This window comes from Notothenia coriiceps, unplaced genomic scaffold (genome assembly GCF_000735185.1).
Source record: "Notothenia coriiceps isolate Sejong01 unplaced genomic scaffold, NC01 NC01_scaffold00000307, whole genome shotgun sequence".
NCBI lineage: Eukaryota > Metazoa > Chordata > Actinopteri > Perciformes > Nototheniidae > Notothenia > Notothenia coriiceps.
Genome location: NW_011333008.1, coordinates 177146 through 190578, shown reverse-complemented (window position 1 = coordinate 190578; position 13433 = coordinate 177146). Strand labels below are relative to the sequence as shown.

General features: G+C 38.7%; 2 protein-coding genes across 3 annotated transcripts; both read left to right on the top strand.

The window, feature by feature from the left end:
* Positions 1-1841: 1841 nt before the first annotated feature.
* LOC104941088 (forkhead box protein Q1-like) lies at positions 1842-3102 on the top strand. Its single transcript, XM_010766132.1, has one exon. It carries the CDS (start codon positions 1992-1994, stop codon positions 2826-2828), a length of 837 nt encoding a protein of 278 aa, XP_010764434.1. The 5' UTR covers positions 1842-1991; the 3' UTR covers positions 2829-3102.
* A 1414-nt stretch (positions 3103-4516) lies between these two features.
* LOC104941071 (forkhead box protein F2-like) lies at positions 4517-7643 on the top strand. 2 transcript variants are annotated; one of them, XM_010766122.1, is made up of 2 exons: positions 4517-5687; positions 7122-7643. In XM_010766122.1, the coding sequence occupies exons 1-2, from the start codon at positions 4739-4741 to the stop codon at positions 7286-7288; spliced, it is 1116 nt and encodes a 371-aa protein (XP_010764424.1). In that variant the 5' UTR covers positions 4517-4738; the 3' UTR covers positions 7289-7643. The 2 variants fall into 2 exon arrangements, with proteins under 2 accessions (XP_010764424.1, XP_010764416.1); XM_010766114.1 differs by having other exon boundaries at positions 7119-7643.
* Positions 7644-13433: the final 5790 nt, after the last annotated feature.

The window sequence follows — 13433 nt, the reverse complement described above, 5'->3', positions numbered from 1 at the left end:
CATTACAACACTAGTTATACTGTACTCTGAAGTTCTTCCATGTTATGGCTTACAGGTGTGTGCTTTAAAACGTAAAAGTCACGTAAAAGTGAAAGTTATTTTATGATCATCTGTCTTCAGAGAGCCAACATGTTGTAATGTGCTCGCAAATCTCACAACACGTATATTGATTCATGAACAATAAGAGCTAGAAACTCATTTCTATACAAATATACTTTATTTACTACTCTTTATTATAGTATAGTAGGTTCAGCAAACTTTTTTTTACAGTTGTTTGCCCCATTTTATCTTCACTGTCTTGGAAAAGGCTTATACATAGTCACTAATGGATTAGCAATACATTTTGTAAAAACTCTATAATGCAGATTTAAATGTTGGTGATCCATTAATTAATAGGTTTCTCACTTTTCACTTTTTTTCCTTCCTTCACCTTTGGCAGTATATAAGGCGCACATATTCCAGTGGTTCCACCCGTAAAGCTGTTATTAAGTAGATCCTGATGTATACAAGAACACAGAGACACACCACAGCCTCACAAGCTGCTACATGCAGTGACCAGAATGAATATGTGGTATTTGAGCTCCTGTCATTGTTTGGTTAGCTGAAAGGAATCCATCTTTCACATGCCACCTTTCAAAATAGTGACTTCACCCTGGTTTGGGTGTCACAGACAACACAAACAGATCACCATCTGAGTATTATGACAGTCACTCCAGCACAAACAAAAAACATCTTGAAAAGCACATAATTTGCTCAAACAAACGTTTAACCACTTGTCAGAGTAACAACATATCAGCGGCTAATGTGATGTCAACATTGGTTTCCAGGTGATGTACCGTATGAGGTTATTACGTTTTCCTTTTGTCTATTTGGTGAAAATAGTGCAGCACAACCAATGAAACCAGCGGTTTGGCCTGACACTTTGCAGTAAGACCATCAATTATACCAGTATGGGTTGTTGAGTTCAACATGACTGCCTGATGAATCTGAGGGAGTGAGTAAAAGGAGAAAATATCCGCACCGTGGAGTAGCACTATGTTATAATTGCTATTAAAAGCATAACATAAAGTTGAGTTTAAAGTAAGGGTCTATTCACCTGAAACTTTGCACCGTCTCTTTGCAATTATATCCATAGTGAAACCCTGATGTTCCAACCAAAAACCCCAAAAGTTGGTTCTTCAGAAAGAACCTCAATTACAAAAAGTAAATACAGATCCACTATCTTTCAACTGAGTGGCTGTAAGGACCAGGCATTATTTGTTTTCATAGAGAGTACCCCAAAAACAATGGTTTCTATAGGCTGTAAGGAACCGAAGTGCACTCCTATGTAAAGTGCTTGGATGAGAGAGATCTTAAGTGAGCATCTTTCTGCCACAGATGTTTAAATATATCACTCCTATCTAAACATAAAGGTTACAAAAATATAATTAAAACAATATACAACATTTATATATGAACGGACAGATTAGGCTACAATGCACCCTGATATTGACAAATGACACTTCAACACCTGCAGGCACCGCACCTTTGAATACAAAGGAAACATACGCCACCTGGTTGTCTCAGGTGAAATAGTCCCAAGGTTTCTGCCAGCTCACATTTCACAGGTGAGAAAGTTATAAAACTGCACTGAGCGTGTTTCCAGTTAACATTATCATTGTTTGTTTCTTATATGCTCATGGTAAAAGTTGTATGATCACAGTTTTAATATTGACAACAAATATATCACATTATAGTGTTTTGTGACGCTCCAAATCTTTTTTAAGCATTTAACTCCGCCCACTTGGGCTGGTCCTGAGGTGAGCCGGCTATAAACAGCTGCTCACAGAGTTGTAGGTGAGACTGACTTCAGCACTCTGGCAGGTATGACAGGTCAGCAGAATGTATTCGGAGTAAATTCAAAGCTCTCCGCGTCTTGACGAAAATAAACCGGACTTTACGCAGAAAGCAAATTGGATAGGTAATATAAAGCGGAACATACTTCAAAGACAATGAAGTTGGAGGTGCTGTGTGGTAGCCACTATAACACGAAGCATTTCGAGATGTCCAAGGATGCAGAAGGGAGTGTGCGCTCTCCCCTTTCTGGCGAGGAGGAGCTGGGTTCGGATGGAGACTGCGTGGCGCACAGCCCTGCACCTGTTACTCCGTGCAACAGCGGCACATCCAAGCCGTACACTCGGAGACCCAAACCCCCGTTCTCGTACATCGCTCTCATCGCCATGGCCATCCGGGACTCCTCCTCTGGTAGTCTGACTCTGGCAGAAATAAACGACTATCTGATGAAAAGATTCCCCTTCTTCAGAGGCAGCTACACCGGCTGGAGGAACTCTGTTCGACACAACCTGTCTCTGAATGACTGCTTCCTCAAAGTGCTCCGGGACCCGTCCAGACCTTGGGGAAAGGATAATTACTGGATGCTCAATCCTCACAGCGAGTACACCTTTGCTGATGGGGTGTTCCGGCGCAGAAGAAAACGCATTGATAAAAAATCAAACAGAGAGCCAGAGGTGTCCGCAGAGGAGCCGCCGAGCATTCAGCAGACTGCCCCCGCCACCAAGACTGATTCATGCGTCAAGTTTACAAGTTCCTTTGCGATAGACAGCATCCTCAGCAAACCTTTCAATAGAAACTCAAACATGGGACATTTACCTCACCCCCCTGCCCCCACCTGGCCGCACTACACTGGACTAATGATGGCTCATTTGAATACACCTGCCTCGTTTTCATACGTCAAGTCAGCCTGCTACATGGACTCCTTTTCTGCGCATGTGCCAAACGGCTACCAGTGCAGACTGGCGTCGCAGACAGTCCTACAATATCAGAAATAAATGTTTATTTGATGATTAACAATCCTCATTGTGGACTGATGATGGACAAAAAGGAGGATGAAGAGTTTACTTAATTTTAATGCCAAGGTGTTACAGAATTGTTGTACCGTTTTAAGCATTATCAGATTTGATATTTTATACAGAATTGTTTGTTATAAATGTTACTGAACTGACTTATTGTTTTTTTTAAAACGTGATATAAAAAATGCACTTTGACTGTTGTGTCTATTTCTTTAATAACGGTGTGCTCTTTACAATGAAATAAAATTCTCACTGTTAATGGTCTGCTTTGTATTGTCAAAATGTTCTTCTTGTTGAGAAAAATAGGAGAGTTTGAAACACCTGTTACCGGTGCGAAGGCAATAATAGTTTTTCGGGCGTGTGTTCATGTGACTCCACCTTTTCAAATTGTTAAAGAACTGTTAGGAATCTGTTGCGTGGCCCTGAGTCAACAACAGCATCTCCCTATTTCCAAAAGTGTAATGCTTAATGAGGTTTGCCGTATGTTATGCAACGTTTGTAGGAGGTTAGCTAGTTCTCCTTTATTGATTAGGAAGTACAGGCTCCTTAGAAAAAAACATGAAGGCCCTATGTACTGGCACATACTACTACTACTACTACTAATAATAATAATAATAATAATAATAACAACAATAATAATCATAATAATTGTAAAATTAAAATGATTCGAATACAGTCTGTATTCTCATTCCATTCCTCAGTATATCATTTAGAATGCAACAATAAACTCCCTTATTAGTATTTACTTTCCAGTGTCGCTCTCTACTGCCGGATAGGGGCATCCAATATTTATGTTTTCTGTCTGGTGCTGCAAATAGCCCTCGCCTCAGTCACCACACATGCGCAGGAAAGGGTTTGTACAATTGGTGCATCCTGAACGAACACAACTTGAATCCACAATAGGAAGAAATGTATTCCAAGTAGGCCTATTCTTCTGAGGCTAGAAAGTAAATTTCCTTGAAACCAGCTGTGCATCCTGGACGCAGCGGGGCTACACGTTTGATGTTGCTGACATTCTGGGTAGATTGTGTTTAACGTTGCTGGTGTGGGAAATTATTCCACGTTTGTGTATTGGTGACTTGCTAATAGCTTGCTAGTAGCTTCAACAGACATAAGTGAAACTAAACTAATGCACACAAATTGTGCACAAACAATATATTCTAAGCAAATTCTAAAACTATTTCTAAGAGTTCCTAATCAGTTCATTTCTCCAGGGATATAATCAAGGCTCCAAGAGGTAAACTGACACTAGTGCACTGTGTGTGGTTGGCACGCTCTGATGGAAAAAGCATGCTTCCTCTCATGTCAGAGATTTAACCCTGAACAGATTCCAAACAAATGAACACTGCATGACTTTTTCTCTCATATACCTTAACAAAGTAAAACTAGCCATAGTGATGTTTTTTTAGGTATGAGAACACATTGTCATGTGGAGATTTATTTATGAACGTTTTTTAAATGATTGTGCCAAATATTAGTATGACAAATGCATTCAGAGGTGTTATGGAAAGTAAGTCGTGGGAGGAGATCTGTCTTACTCCACTGCGCTGTGTCCGGCTTCTTGTCTGGATCCTGGCCAGATGGGGAGGGAGTTCCTGGCGATTTCTTGGAGGGATTTGGGGGGATAGAGGGACAGAGAGAGATTTAAGAATTGATAGGTGGTCGAGTTGTGTTTGGCCGGTGGATATGCGCAGGCAAAGTCGAGGAGCTTTATTTCCCCTCTCTTGTGGGATTATTGCCAGCGATGGACAGAGAGAGTAAGGGGGAACAGGGCTGGTGGTTTTTGATTTTCACGGTTATAGACGCGCTGAACATCGCACACGTAAACTGATCGTTTAAATATTAAATAAGAGAACATTTTTGCACATTTAATTAAGTGTTGATCAACCATGACGACCGAAATCTCCAAGCAACATTTGGATCCATCTGATGCTCGCTCAAGCCCAGCTCTGAATGCAGATCTGAGCGCGCAGCCAGTGATGGAGAGCGGGCAAAATGCATCACCAAAATGGAAAAAGGGAAACTCTGGCATGAGGCGCCCTGAAAAGCCTCCCTACTCATATATCGCGCTCATTGTGATGGCAATTCAAAGTTCACCGACCAAAAGGCTTACTTTGAGTGAAATCTATCAGTTCTTGCAGGCCCGCTTCTCTTTCTTCAGGGGATCCTACCAGGGATGGAAAAACTCCGTCAGACACAACCTGTCTCTGAACGAGTGTTTCATAAAGCTGCCAAAGGGTCTCGGTAGACCTGGTAAAGGGCACTACTGGACCATAGACCCGAGCAGTGAGTTTATGTTCGAGGAGGGCTCTTTTCGTCGCAGACCTCGGGGGTTCCGGAGAAAATGCCAAGCTTTGAAACCAATGTACAGGATGATGAATGGTATCGGGTTTGGTGCATCCATGCTGCCTCAAAACTTTGATTTCCAATCACCTACAGGCTCATTAGCGTGTCATAACAGCTACAACATAGACTTGATGAGTAATACAGTGCCAGGTGGATTCGATGGACTCGAAAGGGGATATCACGTCCCACAAATGTCATCAGGCTCCGGGTCATCGTACATGGCCGCATGTCAGGTGGCCTCTAACGCGGACTATTGCCCGGACAGCAGCAGCAGCCCCCTGCAGTCCCCCCCAGCGATGGTATCCACTTTGGACTGTCAGTCTCCGTATGCAAATGCAGCTTCACACTGGAGTTCACCTGGTGTTTCTTCATACATCAAACAGCAGTCGTTGGCATCAAGCAGCCCCACTTCTCTGCACACGGGGATGTCACCTTACTCTCTGGATCAAGGCTATCTGCACCATAATGCACGAGACTCCTCTGACATTTCAGGTAGAGTATTAAAATAGGCATAAGCTATGTTTTGTATTTTGTGTTTCCTGCATGTGTAAGTCATAAGGATCAAAGGCTATGATTTTAATTTAATTACAGTGATAAGTTATCTTATAGATGCAAAAAGTATGTCCTAATTATTTACAAATCTATAGAAATTAGGGTTTTACCTTTTATTTTCTTTGTGTAATGAAGATGCATCAAATGTATTCAGGAAAATTCACGTGCGTAAAACACAGAATAGTATCCAAAATGTGCATTCATTGTTCACACTTTGACTTGCAATTTAGACCATATAGCCCCTCTATATGGTGTTTCACATTAATTTAATCTAATTTGATTGAATTTTTACGGGTGCTTTTTAAAGAAGCCACTGTGTTATAGAATTTATAAAAAAACAGGCACAATAACACAATACATGACAATACGATTTAAAGAAATGAACAGCAAAAGCAAAACTATAAAAACGAAAAAACGACATGCTGTCCAAAAATATACTCTCAAGAATGAATTTAAATATTTTAGGTGCAGCTTTATTCAGGCCTTTTACATACATCAGAAAAGAAATCGGTAGAGGGTGTTATGTTTACTTATTTCGTTCAATTCTATTATTGTTCATTATGTTCACTGTGTATTATTTAGGCAATAGCTAAATAAAGTGGAACAACTTCAAAAATAAACCTTATTAATTTCCCAGCATTTAACAGATGGCTATATTAATGGTAAATAAACAATGTAGGCCTACTATTGTTTAATTAATCCATGATACTGATAAGAACAGAATTCGGGTTGCCATTTTGTAAAGAAATCCACTTGATGTTAAACGTCTAAGGGAAATGCTTTATGTTTTTTGTATTCTTAGTCAATGAGGAAGGTTTCGGAAATGCACTGCATCATCAAAATTGATTTTCAATCATAAATGTTTCCACAATTTTCTTAGCATTTAGAACTGCACATTTGAATCAGAATCAGAATACCTTTATTAGTCCCACAGAGGGGAAATTTGCATTTGATGGAGTATTGTAAGGACAATCTAAACAAATAATACGGACCCCTATATTAATGCATACTAGATGGTTACTTATAAATGAAACATAATACATATTCAATGTTATTAGGTATTACCAACATTTGTTTTAAAAAATGTGTGTTAAAGTAGCCTACCAAAGAAAAAAACTAAAACTAAATCATCCACATTCACATTCACTATATGGCAACTCAAAGGTTGCTCTTACAAGTGGCTTATCACTGATCAATGGAACATTTGTCAATTGTATTTAATATAAAATAATAAAGCCATACATTATAAACATGATGTAAAATGAGTTTTAGTAAAAAAGAGTCACCAACAAAATCACCACGTGCTAGCTTACAGAATAAAATCCTGTTTACAGAAAAATATTTGACCTCGTGTATCCTGTTTGTTTTCAGCAGGACTGTCCCGATACAGCCACTCAGCTCCTGTGTGTGACAGGAAGGACTTCGTTTTGAACCTCAATGGAATCTCTTCCCTGCACCCCAGCACCAGCGGCTCGTACTACCATCAGCTTCATCACCATCACCAAAGTGTCTACCAGGACGTGAAGCCATGTGTCATGTGACAGAACACCTGGTACAGAACTGTCAAGGACTTTTCTGCTAAATTCATCCCATTGGTGGACTCATTTTGGTCAGTGACCCATGGTTATAATGGCGATTTTATCCCAATTTGAGTAATTGGACGTTGACTTATTTCTTAAACGTTTAGTAATGGTTTTGATGGGTCGTTTTGCCACTGTCATAATATGACAGATTTTACATATAAGCAATAAAGCAGTATTCATATTTGTATTATTACAAATACGTTCACGCACCTGAATTAATCTTTACATGCACTATTCATTCTGTGTTCCTGCATTTGCTGAAATTGTTGCTGCAGGCCATTAAAGAGATTTATTTTTAAATGATAATTGGAAGTGATTTTAGCAATAAAAGATTGTACACACAGTTTTCAGCTCTCAAGTTTATTACTATTATTATCAACATTATTATTATTATTATTATGATGGTTGTTGTTGCTTTTTTAATCACCAATGATATATAATCAGATTTATTAGGATGAACATTTTTAAACCAGTGCAGCTTGGGTATTTTTGATTGACCCTTAAATCCCAACTGTGAAAAAGTCTGAGTTTGAATCACTTTTTTGTTAACAAAAAAAGAAATGATTTCAAGTATAAAAACACCTTTTCAAATGTTAAAAGGTTATCAGAGACACTGCCATTGCAAAGAGCAACATCATCACAATTCAGGGCCCTCTTCATTCACACAATGTCTCATTCTCACACAAAAGAATGTAACAAAGGGTGTCTTTATGTTATCATCTCTAATCAGACATTTTGTGTTAAGAAGATAATTTTTTTAAATGATGTTAAATAATTACTTTTTTTATTCAGTTCATATATCGGGGACAATTTGAGTGTACTTTGTGTTTCAAATATTCTAAAAAGACTGCCTATTTAAATTATTGTTATTAGATTCATGACTTAACAAAAATATATACGGAAGAAATATGCAAGTTTTATACCCAACTCTGACCTGGAAAGCACATAAAAACAATCTTTATTGTTCAGTTGTAATGGTTTTCACGTGACTCTACCGCCACCTAGTGGGTATTTAAACTTAAAAGATATAATTCAAACTACGTTATGAAATTTAAGAAATTGGAGATTAAAATTATATGCAGAACATTCAGTTGGTCATTGAGTCAGGTTAGAATATTAATAAGGGTTATTATGTTTTATGTTTGTTATTCATAAATACATCCATTAGATTGAAATGTAACTGTCCCTCTGAGAAAGCCCCCCTAAAAAACTTGTGTTACCTGAGATAAAATAAGGATTTCCAAATAATTCTACGCTAATCTAATAAAATATGTAGTCTTGTAGATGTACAATTTCAAAGAATAATTGTACACAAACATGCAATTTGACTCAGGAAATGTGATAAGTTAAAGGTGATTCATTACAAAAGGTTTCAAGCTCAATTATTCTATTCTGTTAATCTATATTAATTTTGGCTTTTAAGGACTGGATTTTCTCCCAAATGTCTGACAGTCATTACACTTGAAATTCAGAGCAGTCTATACTCAAAGCTCTAAATCAGAACATGTATAAGTATATTAGTATATAGTATTTAAGCAAGCAATATCTGGAATGGACTGGTAGGGTCAAGGGTGACATGACGTGCAAACGATTGAAAACAATCAAGACTCTTCAGTCAAAAAACTGTAGCAGTAACACACGTATGTGTCATCAAGTCAAGTGATAAGAAAGTGATAAGAAAGCTACTGAAAAAAATAACTTCAATCAGCAGCTAATTTTTTAAGGAAAATATTATATAAAAAAGAAAGTAAAATCCAATAACAAGGTTTGTCCCATCAAGTGAAAAAATACAATTCTGTATTGATTTGAAGTCACATGATACGGAAAACATTGAATAAAATGCCCACATTTTTTGTTAAAAAACTAAAATGTATTTAATAAAATAAGTCTTATGAAATAGAAGGTGGACTCAAGGTCTTATTTCTCGAGTGTATTTATACAAAGCTACATTGTTTGTCACAGAGTGAAGTGACAAACAAACTATTGAAACAATCAAGACTCTGATCTAAAACGGCTGAATTTCCATGAAAATAATTTTAAATAGGATAAAAAACTAAAACCCTATAAACACAAGTCCATGGATGCATGTCCAGTGTCATTCAATTCTGAATAGATTAAGAGTAATTTGATCACAGGACATGGAAGCTATTGAAAAGAAGAAACAAGTGAATTTCCACAAACAAATAAACTAGAAAAAGGTACTAAAATGCAATAAACATGAACGTGTTGCACTTGTTCAGTATCGTAAAAATTTACACTAATTTGGAATTACTGGGTCCCATGACATGGAAGCTAATAAAAAAAAATCAAGACTTATCAATAAAAGAAACCATGTTTAAACACAATATTTGTTTAAAAATAGAAGAGGCCCTGCAATCCAATAAAATGAGATGTATCTTATTTGTACAGTGTGGAAATAATACTGGAATTGATTTTGGAGTCAATGCATCACATGAACATAGCTTGTGAAGAAATGAGCAGATAACCAGCAGAGGTTGGGATATATGTTTTTAAATAATTCCAATAACAGTAGGGGGCGCTAGCGCTGTAACCTTCCTGAGATGAGACAGTAGAGAAAGAATGTGCAGCCGGCCCACTGGGTAAAAAAAGCATGGTAAAAAGGTGGATTGTCATACAGATGCAGAGGACAAGAATGCATACTAAACGTTGGCCAACAGCAATGGGATGAATGAATTAATGAATGAATGAATGTCTAAAACATGATCCCAGAACAAGTTCAAAAAGTCAATAAAATGCATGCACTGCAATATATGTTTGCGTAGTAAAACCAGGTGTGCAAACTCATGATGCAGGAAAACAATCAGCTCAGTGTATTAGGAGAGAGGAGGACAACATGATGATGTGTTTGGGTTACCTGGACACTGGATGGAAGGCCTGTGCAGGTTGACAGCTGGGCGAGGAGGCTCAATCCGAGGACGGTGGCGGCCTTCTGCAGTCCTCGGATTGCTGCCCGGCCAGAGCCGGCCAGGTGGAGGAGACGCGCAGAGACATGGCCAGGGTGGACCGGGGCCTCATCCACCAGAAAGGAGAATCGGTCAGAGAAAGTTAACTGAGTGAGTATGAAGTTCACAATCCTCTCACAGAGTCTCTATATAGCTCACAAAACAGCGCAATTTTGAGCCCATGATGGTTAAAGGGAAAGTATTAGGCCTCATTTTGAGGTTTATGTTTGGCTGGTGTTCTCCTTCGTGAGTGCAGTATTGGCCATCTCCTCAAAACAGCTTTAGAAATCTACCTAAGGTGACTATAATCCTCGATCCACAATGAAAATAGACTAGAGTGTAAGGGGGACTAGATCTAATTGTGTGTCACAAAGATTTCGATTAAACAGGGTAAACACTGGATGCAAAGTCAGTCATCTCCTTATAGAGCCTCTGATGGTACAAACGCCGACACATGCGCAGTGTCACCAATTTTGGAGGAAGAATTGTTGGGAAATGATTAGGTACAACAATCATCATTACAAACATGAAGTCCTAGTAGCCTACATCTGATTGTATGGACAGACAGGGAGATGAGTTTGTGGTTGATACAAAGGATCATAATGGATTCCTGATTAAGCTGTAACTATGAATCGGAAAAAGGTGCAATGTGTAATGTTGTCTTGCAATTTGCTGTGTGTGTGTGTGTTGTTGTTAGTAAACTCTGTGCCATGTTTCAAAAGGAAACAGGAAGCTGTACAATTGTTGACAAACCCAAACCTGTTACAGTTTTTAATATGTTTCTGCCTTAGATGTGTCTGTTTATAATTCATTTCGGTACCACTTTACAATAAGACTACCCTTATAAAGGGNAAGTGAACACTCAACTGATTCACTTATGAAGGCGGGCAGTGAGAAGAATACTAGTTTGTTGTTTGGAGCTAAAGTATTTATTTGCTCTATTGAATCACAATGTCTTGTGATTCAATAGAGCAAATAAATACTTTAGCTCCAAACAACAAACTAGTATTCTTCTCACTGCCCGCCTTCATAAGTGAATCAGTTGAGTGTTCACTTTTCTGCTTCACGCGGCTCTGTGTAATTGAAAAAGTGTGATTAGAGCACATGACCCTGCTGCCTTCCTCATATATGTCTATTTGGGTGTGCAGTGGGCACATTGGTGCATATTTGCTCGAGTTAAGTCTGTATGAAGGCCTTTTGTATGTATCTAATCATGTCACTGAGTGAATGAATGCCCCTTCATGCTTTTATCTCACCTTTGTGTGTTTGGTTGTGTTTCATCATAATAAACTTTGGATGTATTGAACCCTCTAGATGATAGGAAAGGAGGTTTCAAACTTCCTTTATAACCTCCTTTAGCTTAGGAACCACTGGACCTCCCTTGACGAAAGGAGAGGAGAAAATGCTGCCCCACAATGCCTTGCAGCCGCAGCATTTGCCGTCACTCAACAGTCGGCCGTTCACGGAAACAACCGATTATGACCGAGAAATTATATCATGAACGTTACGGTGCTTATTAAGCATTTTAAAACGTATGTGGTAAGTTGCCAAAGTGCTTTGTTTTGAACGTTCATCAGTATTATAATCAAAAAGAGAAATATGAACGTTAGTTTTTACTGAAATGATCAAATAAAGTCAACATTTCACTGAGCTGTGTGGGGTTTGTTCAACTTTTAAAAGATGTTTGAATGGCGATATACACAGTGATAGATGGTAAGGACTTACGTTTATAATAAATATATTTGTATTTATTTTAAGATATTTTCATACAATCATACGTATTGGGATCATTTGTATTAATGTGGACCGGAGGGAGAGGGTGACGAGCATAAGTTTCACTTTTATTTTTTATTTCAATTCCAACTTTGGTCATGAAGAATATGTTTCTCTGTTGTCCACGTTCATAAAGCATAAAACAACAGCATCAGAGCACGGTGAAGAGTCTCTGAGTTTACAGTAGTCCCTCGTTCTTATTAAACATCCATGTCCGTTGTATAGAAAACTGTAGTTTCCATAGTTTCACCACAGCAGCAGACGCACACAATGACGTCCGCTGGCGCATCATAAACACGTCGGATAGTGAAAGCGCAGTCGGATTCTCTAAAGTACCGCAGTCTCTTCTCCTAAGTCCTTTTGAATTCTCCTATCCACTATCCCTTAACCCCGTGACCTTTCACTCAGAGGTCAAGGAATAGACGATAGGGTTAGACGTTAGGAGCTGATTTTTGGATTATCCGACCGGAACCAAAGACTTTAAAGAGCATTACATCACCATCTGGAAATCTTGTTTTCGTGGTGTGACGCTGGGTAACAAAACCAGTTGTTGGAACAGCGATAGTGAACCCCTGCTGGAGGATCTCATGCTGCGTTCGGGGCAACTAGGAGCTGAACCCTGCAGAGCCTCAAAAAGTTATAGCCACATTTTTTTTAAACATGTCAAACTCACAGGAACATTCGTGCCAGTGAACATTATGCAAGAATAGAAGTGACATGATGTGATTTCCTTGAGTTTGTTTAGGATTGTAGAATGAGATGAAGGTGAGTAATTGTCTTCTGACTGAGGCCAGAATTAAAGAGATTTACAGTGATCCAAGAGAAACTAAAAACAGGCATTGACTACTTGCTTAAGATCTGCAACTGTTCAAATAAGTGACACCCAATGCTTACAACGCTTCATGCCAACAACACTGCACAGGCAGTATGAGAAAAATAAAGAGCTTTTTGAACATTAAAGTATGGAGACAGTAGAGACACTACATACAAATATGACCCTGAAAATGAGCACAATGTGTCCTCTTTTAGTATGACTTAAAGGGGACCTATCATGGAAAATGCACTTTTTGATGTCTTTTCTACATAAATGTGTGTCCCCGGTGTGTCAGGGAACTCACGCAGCATCAGAAAATAAAACCCTCTCTCTTTTCCTCCGTACCCAAATCTCTAAAAACGGGGGAACAACGGAGCTGATCCAGATTTGCGTCCGATATGACGTAATATCTGAAATGTGGACCCACGGCCCAATCAGGAACGTTGCTATCAGAAACAATGCCCGACTGTTTTGGACGTAATATGGTCGGTGTTCACATTAGCATCGCTAACACTCAGAGCTAACCTGTACTGGAGAGCATGTGTGTGAAGAA

What these genes read in the sequence shown, in the direction of transcription:
- LOC104941088 (XM_010766132.1), top strand. Translation starts at nt 1,992, where the DNA reads ATGAAGTTGGAGGTGCTGTGTGGTAGCCACTATAACACGAAGCATTTC.
- LOC104941071 (XM_010766114.1), top strand. Translation starts at nt 4,739, where the DNA reads ATGACGACCGAAATCTCCAAGCAACATTTGGATCCATCTGATGCTCGC. An exon ending in AGACTCCTCTGACATTTCAG is followed by an intron (nt 5,688 to 7,118) that starts GTAGAGTATTAA and finishes GTTTGTTTTCAG; the next exon opens with CAGGACTGTCCCGATACAGC.